This window comes from Littorina saxatilis, linkage group LG9 (genome assembly GCF_037325665.1).
Source record: "Littorina saxatilis isolate snail1 linkage group LG9, US_GU_Lsax_2.0, whole genome shotgun sequence".
Classification (NCBI taxonomy): domain Eukaryota; kingdom Metazoa; phylum Mollusca; class Gastropoda; order Littorinimorpha; family Littorinidae; genus Littorina; species Littorina saxatilis.
In genome coordinates, this window is record NC_090253.1 from 51,103,907 (window position 1) to 51,123,760 (window position 19,854).

The 19,854-nt window shown below is 43.2% G+C and overlaps 2 protein-coding genes across 2 annotated transcripts; both read left to right on the forward strand.

Moving 5' to 3' along the window:
- The first annotated feature begins 5,632 nt into the window (after positions 1-5,632).
- Positions 5,633-9,443, forward strand: LOC138977254 (uncharacterized). The gene is made up of 4 exons (XM_070350160.1): positions 5,633-5,791; positions 6,204-7,316; positions 7,738-8,064; positions 8,154-9,443. The coding sequence occupies exons 1-4, from the start codon at positions 5,633-5,635 to the stop codon at positions 9,441-9,443; spliced, it is 2,889 nt and encodes a 962-aa protein (XP_070206261.1).
- Positions 9,444-18,876: 9,433 nt separating this feature from the next.
- LOC138977255 (KRAB-A domain-containing protein 2-like) lies at positions 18,877-19,740 on the forward strand. Its single transcript, XM_070350161.1, has one exon. The coding sequence runs from the start codon at positions 18,877-18,879 to the stop codon at positions 19,738-19,740; it is 864 nt and encodes a 287-aa protein (XP_070206262.1).
- Positions 19,741-19,854: the final 114 nt, after the last annotated feature.

Below are 19,854 nucleotides of genomic sequence, written 5' to 3' on the forward strand. Positions count from 1 at the left end.
AAAACACACAAAAAACGAGTGCAGAAAACGCAATGAAAGCGACAGCGCTCGAGTCGCACACTTATTTCCCTGTCAAGTAGGTTTAATTTGTACACATTAGAAAAAAAAGTTTTAAAAAAAAGTGATTGCCTACCTTCCTACCCTATTTTGGGGGGGCTATGTTACCTTAACCACACCTAATTTTTGTTTTTGGCCTAAAAGACACTCACTCGTTTTATTCTAAAATAATGATTATTGCATACATAATTATATGAATACAGAATGTAAAACAAATATATTTTTATTTTAACTTTAAGTGAAAAACAATTCCGCCTGTCACTACTGCCTACGTTTGCAACGTCTGCCAGCTGACAGCAACTTCTCGCTCGTGTATGGTGAATCGGCAAAATCAGCAAAGAGACACCGGTTAGCAATCCAGAACTGCAAAGAAAACGTTAATCAAGCGTCTATAATCTGTGAAAAAGCTAAAATTCTGATCGAGCATGAAGCAGTGGCAAAGGTGTAGTAGCGAACGTTGCTGACAGACAGAGTATTACTCGACGAACAGGCAATAGAAACAACAAATTAAATCGCACCTGAAAAAAGTTAGCACAAATCCCGCATTGGGCCTCAACTTTGAAAAGTGTGTAATACGTCACATCCGGCATAGGATTTCTCGGAAATTACAACGTAAATGATAGTAGCGATCGTTGGTCGACCACGGTCGGACATTCCCAAAAAGGACACGGCACGAAATTTCGCGAAAATTCGGTCATTGTAATTGCTTTCCAATGAAGTACAGACTATAAAGGTGTGTTTTCAATGTCAAAATAAAATCATGTTATCATTTCTTATGGTAAAGTAGCTTACTTAGTTTATCTGTGAAGACTTAGTGTCAGACAGACAGCTTCCGGTTCTCGATTCGATTTTGTGTGTGCAAAATATGTAATGCAAAATTCATATTTGGGCTTTTTTGTTTGTTTGTAAGTTTAGATATTGCAGCTCTGCTATCAAATATGACCATTCAGTGTGAATCGAGTGCCTTTGCGTTTCTCTTTTCACATCAATGGTTGGCTGCTGTCATGCAGAAGGAAATGGCGTCTGTCCAGATTCATACGTTCGCTTCCATACACATGTGACACATGTGCATAAGATGCCAACAAAAACAACTCAAACGATTTTTTTCTCAGAATTGTATTCAAAATGACACATTTTTGCATAGCATACAAAAAAGAAACTAACAAAATTGGTACAGCAAGTTAGATATCAGAGCACATTGTGCACAGTCAACAGAACGTCTCAATACCGTGAAACATGCAAGGAAGAAGCGATAGTAATGATGTGTAATGAACCTAATTAGGATCTCTTTCTTGTTTCTTCTCTATTTCTGCCTCCCCTAAGCCCTTTTACTTTCTTTTTTCTAACCCATCAAATTCTCCATCCTTTTTTCCAACTCGTGGTGAATTTCGAGTTTATCATGTGTGACCTTTTTTCTCTCCAAAGTATGGTGAATCCCGTGTGTGACCAGTGTGTAGCCGTGTCAACGCGTGTCAACCTGCTTAAAGGAGAAGAGGCACCATGATTGTGCCATGCCTGTGATAAGTTTTACAATGAGCTGTGATAATAGTTTAACTGTGATCCATTTTCTCAGAGGTTCGATTTAGCTTTTGTGTTCCCTTTGGGTGACGTTCCTGATTTAGTTTATTGAAATTGGTAAATATGTGAAATGTTAAAACTTGTGGGGTCCTGATTATTTTGACCTTTATGGTCCGCTGGACCCAAACAGCAACAGATCAAATCAAATCAAAATCAATGGTTGGCTTATGTCATGCAGAAGGAAATGGCGTCTGTCCGGATTCACATGTTCGCTACCAAACACATGCGCATAAAATGCCAACAAAAACAACTCAAGCAAAGTTTGCCGAACGTGTGATTCAGTTTACAGACACCGGTCGGATCACAACAAAAATGTTCATTCTTTGCGAGTTTGAGATACTGTTGATGATACACCTGCTTTCAAGTGAAGAACATCAATAAAATGATGTTGACAACTAAGAATAACAAAGACAAAAGCACGCGATGTGTAAAATTAAGCTTTGCTTTTCAAACAAAGCTGTGAAGGAAATCACGGAAGAGACTAACCGGCAATGTTGACAGTGATATCCTCCACGCTTTTTAGAAGCGCTAACCAGCGATAATAGCGTGACATAGCAAAGTGACTAGCACGTGCTGTGAATTCAGCTCACTCACTGACAGAGAGTTGACTTTGTGAATCGTAACGCAGACATCGTTACACTTGACCACTGTCCATCGACAGAGAGGGGTCTGTTACAGGAATCGACCGGGAGAAAGGAGGCCCGCGTAAAGCACTTTTAAGGTAAATGGAATAAGCATTTGATTATTGTTAATGTTTATCGCATAAGTTAAATCGACTAACACTGTAACTTTAAACATAGCAGGCAGATATCTAAGACAAGATGTCCGCTATTTATGTTGTGCAGTGCGTCGTATAACCGGTCGGACAGGAAGGTAGCAACCAGATGACAGCACCAAGGATCTGAGAAGTCGCCGTAATTATCTTACCTATTGGCTCGTCTAGCGGAGATTCGACGGGATTTCTAGACGCTAGAGCACGGTTATTTTGTGTCCGTATAGTTGGACCCTAGAGGTCACTGGGCGATAGTTACTGCGTAGACCGAGGTCGCCAGTAAAAGGATTTAGTAGTAAATACATTTCCTAGTGTACGGCTATAGAAGCTGTGTGATTCTGTGTTGGACCAGAATTAAAATATGTCTACAAGAACTTGATTACTTAAGAGATACAGAATATTTAGTAGACAGAGTAGACGGTGATTTTTGACTATACAAGAGCCGTGAGTCGTTACACTTAAAATAGATATCGTGCGCCTATGAGGTCACGGACTGTTTGTATTTCTTTACCTGATTGAAGAGTAGAGAGTTTTGATAGCACAATTGTACGAGATTGTCATCTCTAGTTGTTTTATTTGCTACAAAATTGTGAGTACCGGATTTTTGAGTACCTAACATTTATGTTCAGGATTGTGTGTATTTGTGTGTATGCGGTCATGACTGATTAATACAGTGGAGGGAACTTACATTTGGAGTTGTGTTTGATTCCTGTATGACAGCGTACTAGCGCATTTGCATCCATTCACAATGGTGACCCCAAGTGTGTGCCTTTCATAAGGCCTTAAACGCTAACCTTCGTTTGAAGGAGTCAATAATGAGTTCCTAACTCAAAGTGAGTTAAACTTAAAATATTAACTCAACCAAATTTGCCTTTTGTCCATCGTCATATACGTATGTATTGTGTAAGTTATTTTTAGATCAGAAGTAGATAGAATCCTTTTTTTCTGTTTTTCTACCTCGCCTGTGTTCCATATTGGGACGGGCTGAAATTTTGCTGTGATTGTTTTGATTTATCCATTGTTCTAGTTTACAATAGGCGGGGATATAGCTCAGTTGGTAGTGCGCTGGATTTGTATTCAGTTGGCCGCTGTCAGCGTGAGTTCGATCCCAGGTTCGGCGGAAATTTATTTCACAGAGTCAACTTTGTGTGCAGACTCTCTCCAGTGTCCGACCCCCCCCCCCCCCCGTGTACACTACATTGGGTGTGCACGTTAAAGATCCCACGATTGACAAAAGGTTCTTTCCTGGCAAAATTGCTTAGGCACAGTTAATAATTGTCTACCAATACCCGTGTGGCTTGGAATAAATAGGCCGTGAAAGGTAAATATGCGCCGAGATGGCTGCAATCTACTGGCCTTATATAAAATTCCATCTCACACGGCATCATTGCAGAGCGCCTAGAACTGTACCCACGGAATATGCGCGATATAAGCTTCATATTGATTGATTGATTGATTGATTGATTTCATAGTGTTCATTGAAGAAACCAATCGTTGATAAATGTAAAGTTTCGTGTTTTTTTTGTAAATTTTTTTGTTTTGGTTTTTTAACTAAGTACAGAGACGGTAATTTATTGTGAAAGATCTAGATAACTCGTGAATGTACTGTAATCGTCTTGAGTGTACCCTTCTCCAGCGTTAAGGGGTGCGTCTTTAACTTGTACGTGTATTTCGTGACGCACGCGGGCTTAGTGATCTTTTTCTTCCTGGGAATTTAAAGCGAATAAATGAGTACGGTTTGAATGCCATAGCATAGTGCAACTAAGTAGAATAACATTTAAGGAAGAACTTGTCTGAGTGTGAATAAGCTGCTTGATCTTTAACTTCTTTGCTACTGTTCCTCCTTGCACGGGCACTAAGCCATCTTTAGAACCTTTCTGTTCCTGACACTGTTGTAAATAAGTTAATATTATACGAATTTTGGGGCAGATAGTTGTTGTGTTTATATGTAACCTTGTTCAAACTTGATTGTTTATAAATTGCTTTGACTAAGTTTGCGTTTTGCTTGTGTCTTATTTTGGGCTAAAACCTGAGTCACGCAGACTAGTATTTCCTGTGTGTTGGAGATTTATAAATTTAATTACTATTATATTATAATCTAGCATACCTACTACTTCCGCTTGTGTAGAAATTTTATATTGTATTTATATTATGTGATGTTGTAAACATTTTCCCTCTGAATCGTTCTTTAATTGGGTAAATCTTGAATAGTTTTTGGAATTACATAATTTTTTTTCTCATGAAATTGAAATTGTTTAATTTATTTTGATCATCAATTTTGTTAAAAAATTTTTTTTTACATTTTGGGTTCATATTTTTTTTCTTTCAATTTTTCTATCGGCTTAAGGAAACGTCTTTGCGTTCCCGGATACATCCGTTGTCAGTAACACTTCGCCCGTATTATCACCTGACAGTAAATTACAACTTTACTGTTATTGAAGAACTTTGAATTCGTTCCTTCATGTTTTCCTTTTCCCCAACTTTATTGCCTTAGTATTAAGATGTAAAGCTCTTCCCTATTGCTCGTTAGATCATTGTTTGATCCTTGCTACCATCGTACCACTCTATTGGAATTAAAATGTAATTTGGAAATTTTACTTGGTTGGATAAACTGGATGTTTGACTTAGTTAGTGTGCCTTGATTTAGTCTACACTGTCTGGTCAAATGTTTTAATTAAATGTAATCCCATCCCAATCAGTACCCCAGTGTCCAGTATAGATTGGGTTTAGAACATGTCTGAAATTTAATTTTTCCAAAAAATTTTCTGTTCTTGAATTTTTTTTTCTTCAAATAATCTTGTTTCAAGGTTTGTGCGTCAGTTTGTCAAATGTTTTGTGAATACTTGTAACCATATTACACTAAAATAACTTGATATATTGATTGAGTTGTTCAAGAAACAACAGTCGATATGATGTCACTGTGAAACAGTGAGTAGATGTGATAGAATCACAGTGTTGAACAAATATATTTTGTGGAAAGTTTAACTGAAAGACCTCAGTTAAAAAGCGGATAGTTATTGAAGGCGTGTTCAGATCACGTCGGTTGTGAGCTCATTTTTTTTATTTAAGTATTTATCAGGACCTTTGAACATGGCGAGCGCCTAAAAGGATACCAACTTTGAGGAATACTTGGCCCAGTCTAACAAACTAAATATGACTGGAGAAGCGCAACAGAAATATATTCTGCAGTGCATGGAGAGAGATGAGAGAGTCGTGGTTAGGGAAATGGAAAAGATTAAAGCTGAAGCTGAAGCTAAAGCAGAGGAAGCTAAAGCTAGAGAAGCTGAAGCTGATAGAAGGGAAAGAGCTGCTGAAGCTGAGAGGAGAGAGAGAGAAGACTCCATTAGAAACTTTGAATTGAAGAAGTTAGACATTGAAGCGAGGGCACGTACGGAAGCGAACGAGAATCGAGAGCGACCTGAGCATCGGGACAGGGAGCAAAAGACCCACCCGAGGAACTATCCTAGGTTACCCATGTTCAAGGAAGCTGGAGATTCTATGGACTCGTTCCTTTGTAGATTTGAAGCACATGCAGAAGCGTTGAGCTGGCCAAAGAAAGATTGGGGAATCCTTCTTAGCGCAGTTCTAGACGGCCAAGCTTTGAATTTGTTTCATACCATGCGCTGAATGCAAGGGAGGACTACAGTACGAGACCTTGAAGGAATGTTTATTGACAAAGTTTCACTGTAATGCAGAAGGTTTCAGACAGAAGTTCAGGTCTGCGAAACCGGAAGTTAAAGAATCATTTTTGTCATTTGGTACTCGACTGAGACACCTGTTTGATCGTTGGGTACAGCTGAACGCAACGGAGAACACCTTTGAGAGCCTAGCAGAACTAGTGATCCAGGAACAGATGCTATCTAGTGTAGCGAAAGAACTAGCCGTATTCCTACGCGAGAGGAACCCAAAGAAGCTGACGGAACTTATTGAGTTAGCAGAGAACTATCGCGTGGCACATCCGTCCAAGATACTAGCCGGCAAAGGTGACAACGTAGCTGCATTGAGCGCACCTCAGAACAGAGGAGAACATGCAAACAGAGGCGGTCAGAGGGGTGGCAAAGGCGGTTCTCATTCCAGGCAGACAAATCGAGAGGACTATCAAGCTTTTTCACAACAAGCGGAGATAGACAAGTCCAAGAAAGACGCTCACATCACATGTTACAGGTGTGGAATAGTAGGCCACGTCGCAAGAGGATGTAGGTCAGGCTTACAGAGGGGCAAACCAACAATGCTTTGCGCCGGATGGAACAGGAGTACACCGGCAGCCAAAACCGTAGACTTCCAGGACGGTGACCTAGAATATTCCAAAGGAACTGTCAACGGCATCCCAGTCACGGTGGTGATCGATTCAGGTGCAGTGACAGCAGGAGTAAGAAGATCGCTGGTTCGCCCAGAGCAGTACACCGGACAGAGCAAGACGACAATCTCCTTCGGAGGAAACAGGGAAACCTTCCCACTAGCAGTCGTACCGGTGGAAACAAGTACGTACACCGGAAACATCTGCTGTTGTGTGATTGACTCACCAGTGATCGACCTACTACTAGGAAACCTCGAGAAGATTCATCCTGCACCAGGATTATTTGGCAAAGTGGTGGCCGACGAACCAGAAACACCAACGCTAGTGACACCAGGAGTAGAACAGCTTTCTACAGCTGCTGCAACTACGCGAGCGCAGTCTACACTGGACAAGAAAGAAACGAAACCACTCAGAGCTCCAGCATCAAAACTTTCAGTGGACGAAGATGAGGTGAAGAAACTTCAAGGGGCAGATCCAAAACTAGATGCCTACTTCAAGTTTGCTTCCAGCGGGGAATTAAAGAGAGAAGGGAAAAATATTTTCCACTTCGTGGTAGAGAACGGCGTTCTCCACAGAGACTTTGTTACCCCGACCGAGACATATCACCAGATTGTAGTCCCGGAACCACTCGTCGAATCAGTGCTATTTTCCGCCAATGACACTTTAATCTCGGGACACTGTAGCAAACACAAGACAACGAAAATTGTATAGCCATAGATAATAATGTCCATCAAAATACCCGTGTGACTTGGAATAAAGGCTGTGAAAGGTAAAAGTTTGCCTAACAGGCTTGAGGTTTGCTGGTCGATGTGAATGCGTTATATATTGTGTGTAAAAAAAATGTTTGTTTGTCTGTCTGTCAGAAATTAGTATGTAAAGCGCGGAGAGCACAGTTAATTGTGGTTCGCGCTATATAAGCTCACCATAATAAAAATAAAATAATAATAATAATAATAGAATCCGAGCGCGATTTTTCTGGCCAGGGATGTCTACAACTGTCGCAGAGTATTGTAGATCCTGTGATATTTGCCAGAGAACTCAAGCAAAGGGAAAAACCAGAGATATTCCCTTAGATAACATGCCAAGGATAGAGACACCATTCAAGCGAGTAGCTATCGACCTCGTTGGCCCTTTGTCTCTGCCCACGGAGAAGCACTCGCACATCCTGACAGTCATCGATGTGGCGACTAGATTTCCAGAAGCAATACCACTGAAGAAGATAGACTCTGTTACAGTGGCCGAAGCACTGTTTTCTGTTTTCGCCAGAATGGGAATTCCCGATGAAATCCAGTCAGACAATGGATCCCAGTTCACCTCAGACATGATGCGAGAGTTCCGGAAGTTACTCTCCATAAAAGGTGTATTTTCGTCGCCTTACCATGCGCCGTCCAATGGTATCGTCGCCTTACCATGCGCAGTCCAATGGTATCGTGGCCTTACCATGCGCAGTCCAATGGTATCGTCGAGCGTCTGCACGGCACCCTGAAGCCCATGCTGAAGAAGGTCATCTCGACTCAACCAAGGCTGTGGCACAGGTATCTGCCGGCACTACTCTTCGCCATCAGAGAACTGCCCAACGCGAGTACAGGATTTTCCCCATTCCAACTGCTCTTCGGAAGGCAGCCGAAAGGACCCATCGACTTACTCGCCAACGCCTGGACTGGCAGAGAAAGTGCCCAGGAGGCCAAGACGACCTACCAATACGTCATTGACTTGAAGACCATGATCTACGACGCCTGTAAGGTGGTACACGACGCAGTGGACAATGCCAGAGCGATTCAGAAGCATCACCACGACAAGAGATCCACAAGGAGGAAGTTCGCAGTCGGAGACCAAGTTCTGCTACTTCTACCGACTACAGCAAACAAGCTCCATATGCAGTGGAAAAGCCCTTACAGAGTTGTGGAAGTTTTGAACAATGACTACAGAATTGACATGCTGACCACGCAGAAGGTATACCATGCCAACATGCTCAAGCTCTACGTAGAAAGAGGCAACAGCACCGCAAGAATGACAACAGAGAAGAAGAAGAAGAAGCGCCAGACAACGATGTCAAACCAGATGCTAGTACCGAAGGCGATATCCTACGACCAGATCGTAGGAAACAACGTGTGTCCCCAGGGCACCAAGCCAACAGCGGTAGCAGTATTGCAAGAAGAAGAGGACGGAACACCATTCAACCTTGAGACTGTGGAACTGCCACAGGATGAGGCAACTTCCAGCTGGAAGGAGGCCCACATCGATGAAGAGTTGGACCCTGATCAAGTCCAGGAGGTTGAAGCAGCGTTCCGTGAGTTCAAGCAATGTTTAAGAGCATCATCAGGAGCATCAAGAGGCACAGTAGTCCATTCAATCCGGGTGACGACAGACGTACCTACGCGGACGAAACAGTACCCACTGCCATTCGCAGCACGGGAAGATATCATCCAGGAGGTGAAGGAACTACGAGAGTTAGGGATCATCGAACCCTCCACATCCCCATACTGCTCCCCGATTGTTCTCGTTCCCAAGAAGAATTCGACGCGGAAACGTATGTGTTTGGACCTGAGGGCCCTTAACAAGATAACAGTTTTCGACGCAGAACCCATTCCTGATCCTGAAGAGATTTTTGCATCATTGGCAGGTGCAAAGTATTTCACCAAACTCGACTTGGCCAAAGGCTACTACCAGATCTTCATTGAGAAGAAAGACAGACCAAAGACGGCATTTCAGCCCCAGCGACATTTGCGAGAGCCATGAGAGAGCTGCTCGGCACGAGCACCATCAATTTCTTTGATGACATTCTCATCGCCAGCGTTACCTGGCGCCAACACGTGACAGCTACACGTGAGACTCTCCAGGCACTATGCGCAGGCGGGTTTACAGCCAAGCCAAGTAAAGTGTACGCTGGATTCAGGGAACTGGAGTTTTTGGGACACACGATCGGAAAGGGAGAACTGAGACCCATCAGAGAAAACGTTGAGTCAATCTTGAAGATCACCGCACCAGCGACAAAGAAACAAGTGAGATCGTTGCTGGGAATGATCGGATATTACAAGAAGTTCGTTCCATCCTTCTCAACATTGACAGCACCGATGACCAAGCTCTTGGCAGGCCGCCAGAAAGGGCCCGTCACATAGACAGACGAATGTGGCAGGCCGCCAGAAAGGGCCCGTCACTTGGACAGACGAGTGTGGCAGGCCGCCAGAAAGGGCCCGTCACATGGACAGACGAATGTGCACTGGCTTTTGAGCAGATCAGGAAATTTCTCTCCAGGGGACCTGTCAAGCCGTTTGCAGTGAGGACGGACGCCAGTGGCACAGGCATCGGAGGAGTCTTGTTGCAGGTACATGATGGAATGCAGTATCCAACAGCGTTTGCCAGCAGGAAACTACTCCCACGAGAGACAGGCTACAGTACTATCGAGAGAGAGTGCTTAGCCATCGTCTGGACACTGACGAAGTTCCAGATATACCTTTGGGGGCAGGAATTTCACCTGGAGACAGATCACAGACCACTTCAGTACATCACGTCGTCGTCGTACAAGAACGCGAGGATCATGCGCTGGTCACTGTCACTCCAGGAATTCCGCTTCACCATCAAGAGTCTGCCAGGGGACGACAACATCTTCGCTGACATGCTGTCACGATCAGGATCGGATCAACAGATTCCATACGCACCTTTGCAGGTCGGAGGATGCCTGAGAAAAGAATGGAACATTCTTTTTTTTCAGGGGGGGGACGTGTGAAGGAAATCACGGAATATATTAACCAGCAATGTTGACAGTGATATCCTCCACGCTTTTTAGAAGCGCTAACCAGGGGTACTAGTGTGACACAGCAAAGTGACTAGCACGTGCTGTGAATTCAGCTCACTCACTGACAGAGTTGACGTTGTGAATCGTAACGCAGATAGCTTTACACTTGACCACTGTCCAGCGACAGAGAGGGGTCTGTCACAGGAATCGACCGGGAGAAAGGAGGCCCGCGTAAAGCACTTTTAAGGTAAATGGAATTTGAGTATCGTTAATGTTTATCACATAAGTTGAATCGACTAACACTGTAACTTTAAACATAGCAGACAGATATCTAAGACAAGATGTCCGCTATTTATGTTGTGCAGTGCGTCGTATAACCGGTCAGACAGGAAGGTAGTGACCAGACGACAGCAACAAGGGTCTGAAAGGTCGCCGTAATTATCTTGCCTATTGACTTGCCAAGCGGAGATTCGACGGGATTTCTAGACGCTAGAGCACGGTTATTTTGTGTCCGTATAGTTGGACCCTAGAGGTCACTGGGCGATAGTTACTGCGTAGACCGAGGTCGCCAGTAAAAGGATTTAGTAGTAAATACATTTCCTAGTGTACGGCTATAGAAGCTGTGTGATTCTGTGTAGGACCAGAATTAAAATATGTCTACAAGAACTTGATTACTTAAGAGATACAGAATATTAAATTTTAGTAGACAGAGCAGACGGTGATTTTTGACGACACAAGAGCCGTGAGTCGTTACACTTAAAATAGATATCGTGTGCCTATGAGTTCACGGACTGTTTGTATTTCTTTACCTGAGTGAAGAGTAGAGAGTTTTGATAGCGCAAGTGTACGAGATTGTCATCTCTAGTTGTTTTTTGCTACAAAACTGTGAGTACCGGATTTTTGAGTACCTAACATTTATGTTCATGATTGTGTGTATTTGTGTGTATGTTGTCATAACTGATTAATACAGTGGAGGGAACTTACATTTGGAGTTGTGTTTGATTCCTGTATGACAGCGTACTAGCGCATTTGCATCCATTCACAAAAGCACGTGTTTTTTTTCCGACAGACGCTTCCGGTGGCGATTGAATTTTTTTCCAGAAACGGTTTTATGCTCCTATTTGATATTTTTTTCCCCATTTTATCTAGTCAGAGACTACCCTTGTGTGTTAATTGAATTACTAACCCCATTATCATAAGTTGTGTGTGTTATTTTCGTGTCTGCTTTAATCACACTTTGAAATGGGGTCATGGGACAGAAGGAAATGGTGTCTGTCAGGATTCACATGTTCGCTTAAAAAAACTCGCTCAAATAATTGCTCAAACACAAACATTTTAGCTTTTATTTATTTTTTTATTGCAAATACCATACTTACTCATGCCAACAGAAAAAATGATGAAAATCAACACAGTAAGCAAGTAATTTGAAGGCAAAGTTTACACACATCAAAGAGTCTGATTACTGTGAAACCTGCCTTAACTTCTATTTCTTCTTGTTATTAATCGAGTTACCCTCAATGGGCGAGGGCCGGACGAAAAAAAGCATGTATACTTTGCTTATTCGGTTACCCTCGATAAATAAATAAAGTTCAAAGTTCTCTCCCTTAGTCTCTCTCTCTCTCTCTCTCTCTCTCTCTCTCTCTCTCTCTCTCTCTCTCTCTCTCTCTCTCTCTCTCTCTCTCTCTCTCTCTCTCTCTCTCTCTCTCTCTCTCTATCTCTCTCTCTCTCACACACACACACACACATACACACACACACAAAGAGTAACACGAGCACATGTGCACAAAATGCACACACACACACACACACACACACACACACACACACACACACACACACACACACACATCGCGCGAGAGAGAAAGACCGCCGGCATAGAGGGGATGACGTCATGTTGCACACGTCATCTTCTTACTCAAGCTTTATCCATAGACTTGGAAAACTATAGAATTTCTACCCGGCCAAAGCGGCTTTCGGTGGCCTTTGCTCCAAAACTGGGGGAAGCCATTTTACCCGCCGTATTTTAGTTATGTTCCCAGGATTTAGCACGGCCATCAACATCGAACGCAGAAGAAGAAGAAGAAGAAGTTATGTTCCCATCTATTGTTGGTGAACTTCCATTCCCAACTGTAGCCGCTGACTAGGCACAAATAATCCTTCTTTATCATGTATTATCGCGATGAGCATTTCTCAAGTCGATTACAGTATAACGTTTGTGGGATACCTCCAGCTTCGCTGGGATTAAAACATTTTACAATATGAATGTGTTATTAAATTGAGTTTTAATAATGGTGAGACAATGATGCTGTTTGGACAGATATGATACGAGGTATTTTCCGAACAAATGGATCAAATGTGTTTTGCGCAGAAACTGTTTGGCGTATCTGGCGCAAAATACAGCAGTCATTAGAACTACTCTCCTCCTACATCGAAACAAAGTCACAAGTGCCTAAGCCAATCAGGGCCCGTATGCTTATGGGGGAAGTTCGCGACAACTCCCGAAGTTTTGAGTGACATCGGAAGTACTTGCCTCACTTTCGTATGCATGGGCCGGAAAAAGGGTTTACTTCGAAGCAAAGCGAGGAAGTAACTCAGGGTAGTTTGCGACTACTTCTAAAGTTTTGAGCGACATCAAAAGTACATCCTCACTTTCGCATGCATGGGACGAAAAAAGAGTTTACTTTGGAAGCTAACGAGGAAGTAAATGAGGGTAAATGTACTTCAGCCAGACCCAGTAGTAAACACGCTACTTCCACAGTTTCTCAGTGCAAAAAGGCAGGGCTTTTCTTCAGTTTTTCATATCAAACCGAGCTGACGCAAATGAAAGTCCCAAAGAGAGAAAATAGAAGGAAAAGTCGTATCTTGTGCATGCATTTCGTGCAAATTTCCCTGAATACAAACCTGAGTTGCCAGCTTTGACTTTTGTTTGTTCTGGGTTATTGGCCACCACTCTTTCATTCCCGCTTATACGAGGGGGTTACTGTGTTTCTATGAAAATGGGCGTCGTTGTGTGCATGTGTGAGTGTGTGTTTGTGTGTGTGTGTGTGTGTGTGTGTGTGTGTGTGTGTGTGTGTGTGTGTGTGTGTGTGTGTGTGTGTGTGTGTGTGTGTGTGTGTGAGGGTTTGAGTGTAAGTTTCTGCTGTTGTTTTTGTCATTGCTTTATGTGTGTGTGTGTGTGTGTGTGTGTGTGTGTGTGTGTGTGTGTGTGTGTGTGTGTGTGTGTGTGTGTGTGTTTGTATTTGTGCGAGTGCCTGTCTGCCTGTGTATGCGTGCGTGCGGGTAGTGTGTGTGTGTGTGTGTGTGTGTGTTTGTGTGTGTGTGTTCGACGTTATGTGTGTGTTCGACGGTGTGTGTGTGTGTGTGTGTGTGCGTGCGTGCGTGTGTGTGTGTGTGTGTGTGTGTGTGTGTTCGACGATGTGTGTGTATGTGTGTGTGTGTGTGTGTGTGTGCACCCCTCCATCCCCCCACTATTATGAGCTGAGTATTTGTGCCTCGATATTTTATTGATGTTCTTACGTTTTATGTTGTTTATTATGATTCACCACACCTGAGTTTCTCGTAATTGAGATAATACAGTGTTCTATGTCTTAACACACATGCACACACGCGCGTAGGCTAAACAAATCCAATCTTGACTTTCAACTTTATATAAACATACATCCTGTTCACAATTAACGAGGACAAACAAAATGTACAAATACCAAAGTACAACAATTTATCTTTTGTAAAAATTCGGACACACATTTTCCCAATTAATATGAAATTCACTGAACTTATCTTCTTTTCACTACACCTTATATCTTGATTCTCCAAACACTGATTGATTTCTGCCTTTTCAAATTTACCAGTAACCCAAACATTCGCTCTAACCAACCTATTTTGTCTAAAACAGTTTTACCGATACACAATCATTAAAAAAAGAAGAGGTTTAACATAACCGACTTCGCTACCACATAAACAAAAAATGTTTTATTCTCCCCAACATTCTGGTGAACAAAATCATTATTATAGACAGTCATTCAATTTCAAGACAATCATCACAGCTTTGAACCGACCCTTTCGTTCAACCAGGCAGAAGCAACAACTATAGTAAAAGCTACAGCGCGATCAACGTTCGCCCATTTACGAACTCGCGATGAGATTTGTTTCCTCTGGTCACCAAGCCTACCGTTTACAAACGCATGCGCACTAATTGGGATTCCCCCAATTTCCTCGACCTTGACCTCAGAACTCTCGAAGCCACTACTTCGGCTTTCAATTTAGCTCTTGCATACCGAGTAGCTGGCAACTTTGCTTCCGAAGTTCACACTTTCAATGTTAATTTGCAGGGTCTCTCACTTGACATCATTATTATTAGTTATTTCTAATATGATGACTGTTAGCAAATGATAACAGACATGTCGAGAAAAAAGATATCAAGCATGAGCCTTTTAGGCGAATGCTGATATCGTTTGTGAGACATGTCTGTTATCATTTGCTAACAGTCAGCATAGTAGAAATAACGGTTTTATTACCGTTTAATTCGACCAAAAGAAATTTCGAAGCGACCCCGCGAATTAGACAGAACAGCCGCAATGGGAACTGGAGCGCTCCTACCTGATTATGCCTGTCAGTCAAAGAATTCTCGTGACCTGGGTCAGCCAATCAGAGTAACACACCTTACGTGATGAATATTCACAGGTCAAATGCGTTTGACACACAACAAACCATGTTGAACATGCGTTTCGGTTGCTTCGCTTTTTCTTGTTGAACAGAGAGCGACAGATTTAGAACCGACTCCAGATGGATTGGAAATGACGTAAAGATACATTTGACGTAAAGCGAGTGACCCAATTTCACTTGATTTTCCGAACTTTGATAATTTAGATTTCAAGTGAACAAGTCGGCATTGCACACTCAGAGGATGGGCGGTGCCTCGCTGTTCCGTAAAGCACCCACCGACAAAACTCGCTTTTCGGTATTTTTTTAGATAAAGAGAGTATTATCTGACAGCATTTGAAGTGTCATTCTTTAGAATAAATCACACTGATATTGCTGATTTAAATTTTTACTTTGTCTTGTTCATTTTTAGCTTGATAAACAAAAAGGGTCCAGGGGCGGATCAGTTGCTTTGTAAGGGGGGGGGGGGCACTTTGAATCGAAAGTGAATGTGATGGGCGCGAAGCGCCCGAATTTGCTAGGGGGGGTCCGGGGGCATGCCCCCCCGGAAAAAAAATTTGCCCAAAGAAGCAAAATGGTGCCATCTGGTGCCATTTGAACTTAGAAATGGTCATAAAATCAGCATAGAAAAATCTTCTTTTTTTCTTCTTTTTTTTTTTTTTTTTTTTTCGGGGGGGGGGCACGTGCCCCCTGTGCCCCCCCCCCCCTCGTCCGCCCCTGGGGTCCCTGCCTGAACGTTATAACATTTAGAGGGTCACCTAGAATCCGTCCTGATTGGTCAAAAAGCCGCATGGGGCACTGAATTGGTAATACACGACGATATTGCTTCTTAAATGTCCTTACCCATCCAAAAGAAACCTCCAACGCATACTACAATTGCAGGACATTCCTGTTTTTAAGGCAGCTCATTGGGAAATGAGCTCAGACAGAATATCGAAGACGTGAAATGCGTCAATCGAGCAACTGTCGTAACTTGGCTACAATGAGACGGTCGGCTACCTTGCACCATAGACACAAACTGTGACATTCTTGTTTAATCTAGGTGAAATGCTTGAAACAGAGTGGCTCAAAAGCGACAGTTCGATCAGTTACTAACCGAAAAAAACGTGCTCGAGTCATTCGGCGAAGGTGGCGAGCTTTCAAACCATCACGACTGAATAACTCATATTACATCTTTTCATCACGCTTTTTTCACACGAGTAGCATGGTGCAGTGGTTACGGATTCGGAAATTCGATCCGGCGCTCCGGGTTCAAGTGCCGCTGGGAGCAAAAGTTTTTATATATATTTTTTTTTTATTGATCTTTTTCTTTATAGGCCTCAATTGCATTCGCTGCAACAACCGGTTATTGTCTCTGTGTTCATTTTTTTAATTGCGTAAAGAAACTGTCCTACGCTTTCACAAAATAATCCAATCTTTACTTTAATATAAAAAGCAGGAAAAAAGAACAGAAAAAAAGATCAATAAAGACGGATGCTCCCCAATAAAAAATAAAAATAAATAAAATAAAAAAGAGAGGCAAAACAGAAAGGGTTGAAGCTGCCTGCATGCAACTGAGATAAAAAAAAAGGAGAACAAAAGTTCAACATAATCATTTATTTTTCTCCCTAACATACAGGTCAACAAAGTCATTGTCATCGCTAGGCAGTCATTTGATTCCAAGACAATCATCACAGGTTTGAACCGACCCTTTTGTTTAACCATTCAAAAAACAACAGCAATAACGCTGTTAGTACTACAGCGCGCTCAACGTTCGCCCTTTTGAACTCGCGATGAGACTTGTTTCTTCTGGTCGCCAAGCTTACCGTCAACAAACGTTGTACAAGTTGGGATTCCCCCAATTTTCGCGACCTTGACCGAATACTCTCTAAGTCAGCACTACGGCGTTCATGCATAGGGAACAGTTAGAAAGTTAACTTCGGGAGTTCCCACTTTCAAAAGAGGCCTCTACTTCCAGTGTTTCTGACTTCCAGTTCATGCATACGGGCCCAGAAGAGGCCTAAAGGTGTCCTCATTTGGGGTTGCTTTTGAGCTCTGATTTGACGGTTTTTTTTTAGGTCCTGGGTGCAGTGAAACTTGTTGGCGAAAAGTCTGATTTTCAAAGAGGGTATAACCAGAAATCACAAGGGGTGTAATCTGGTCTGAAGAATGTGTGAGGCGTTTTGCCGAAATCGCGTAAAGGTCCCTAAAACGTGCCTATTTCGCGAATTCGGCAGCCGATTACGCGGAATCGGCAGCCGATTACGCGTAATGGGCAAGTTGCCCAGTACGCGAAATCGGCAATAGCAAGTTAAGTGTGCGTGTGTGCGTACGTGTGTGTGTGTGTTTGTGTGTGTGTGTGTGTGTGTGTGTGTGTGTGTGTGTGTGTGTGTGTGTGTGTGTGGTCGATCTGTCTCTCTCTCTCTCTCTCTCTCTCTCTCTCTCTCTCTCTCTCTCTCTCTCTCTCTCTCTCTCTCTCTCTCTCTCTCTCTCTCTCTCTCTCTCTCTCTCTAACAGTGTCAATGACAGTATAACAGAAAATAACACGAGCCACACACAGAGTGAACGGTTTTGTGAGCATATCCTCAGGAAATACTTGTTCTCGTGTGCCCGTATTATCAATCAAACAAGGGGCCTTAGTGATTGAAACTCACAAACAATACCAAATTTAAACTTTTAGTTTAAGCTTTCATTTTGCTGTTAGCAGAGGAACAGTCAGCATGGACGGCAAGGATCGTGCGCGTTTTGATGAACAAATGAAAAATGAAAAGCTTTCCAAGTACACATTGCCCAACGCAGACGACTACCGGTACGTGGTGAATGTCTTGTCTGGCGATGGAGATCAAAAGAACAGAAACGTTTACTACATTAAGGAGAAGTTTGATCTTGTTGAAGTTGCTGGGATGAAGAAAGTGATCAAAGTAAGAGCTCTCTCTCTCTCCCTTTCTCTGTCTCTCTCTATCTCTCTGTGTCTCTCTCTGTGTCCCTCTCCGTGTCCCTCTCTGTGTATCTCCCTGTGTATCTCTCTGTCTCTGTCTGTCTCTGTCTGTCTCTGTCTCTCTCTCTCGGTCTGTCTCTCTCTCTCTCTCTCTCTCTCTCTCTCTCTCTCTCTCTCTCTCTCTCTCTCTCTCTCTCTCTCTCTCTCTCTCTCTCTCTTTCTCACTTCACGAAAAAAAAATGTTCTCTCAACTTTTTACGTGCTTAAGCGTTTTCGAAACGTGTGTTCATTTTGCATTGACAATCAAGTTTGTTTGTGTGACGTGTTTGTTAATGTGTCATTTTGTGTTGATCTGTCTTTCTCTCTCACACACACACACACACATACACACACACACACACACACACACACAAACACACACACAAACACACACACACGCACACGCACGCATACACAGACGCACACACACACACACACACACACACACACACACACACACACACACACACACACGTACAAATGTGTAAGTGTTCGCGTTCGGAAATACAACTGAAGTTAATCATAATGATATTGTGCAGATACGGAGAACGCAACAAGAAACTCCCCGGTACATCGTCACCCAACATGAGCTATTCGACGTCCTGCTTGAAGCACATGTCAACACTGGGCACGGAAGCGAGAAAAAAACAAAACAATTCTCCAAGATAAGTACGCGAACATTTCCGGTAAAATGATTAAAATGTTTTGTGTCGGCCTGTGAAACCTGCCAACGAAAAAAGGCAAATCCAAGCAAAGGCCTGGTTGTGAAACCTGTCAGGTCAAAGTCTTTCTGCGACAGAGGCCAGGTGGACCTTATCAACATGGAGTCATCCCCTGACGGCGGCTTCGTGCACATTCTTAATTACCAGGACCATTTCACAAAATTCCTGGTCCTACGACCGCTGAAAAGCAAAAGAGCGGCAGAAGTTGCATACAACTTAATTGACATTTTCACAATGATTGGCGCTCCGTGTATCCTCCAAAGCGACAATGGTCGAGAATTTGTTGCTTCAGTGGTTGACGAACTCAAAAACATGTGGCAAAACCTTCGCATTGTACATGGGCGGGCTCGACATCCCCAGAGCCAGGGTTCAGTAGAGCGATCGAACGCAGATGTGAAGCAAATGCTGATAGCGTGGACCATCGACAACGGCACCAGTAACTGGTCTGAAGGGCTCCGCTTTGTCCAGCTACAAAAGAATTCATCCCCACACAGAAATCTGCAGAACAAAACTCCATACGAGGTGTTGTTTGGGGAAAAACCGAGATTGGGTCTGCAGAAGACCTTTCTGCCTAAAGAAGTTGCAGACGTGCTGACGACAGAGGAAGAGCTGGAATCTGCCATACGAGAGATGACAGGGACCGAGGAAGTTGATGACGAGGCCATGGCCGTACCAGAGATGACAGGGCCAGAGGGAGTTACAGACGAAGCCATGGCCATACCAGAGTTGACAGGGGCGGCAGAACCCGTTGCTCAAGACGTTATGGCAGTAGACAAAGAAGATGTGGCTGCCAGTGCAGATTTAGAGACTGGAGATGAGGAATCAGCACAATCCGATTGTTCCCAGGCAGATCCCAGATCTCAAGAAGAACAGAATGACAACACGTCTGATGACCCCTCAGTTGCACATGAAGAAGATAAGGGCGTGCTGAGCGGAAGCTTCACTCTGCCAAGAAAAAAGTAGCGCTCAAATGCTGTCTTCAAGCAATGCCAAACAACCCTCCCTAAACGTCGGGGACTGTGTCCTACTTCCAGTGTCTGAGTTTGACAGGGGTCGACTCGACGCCAGAAATATCCC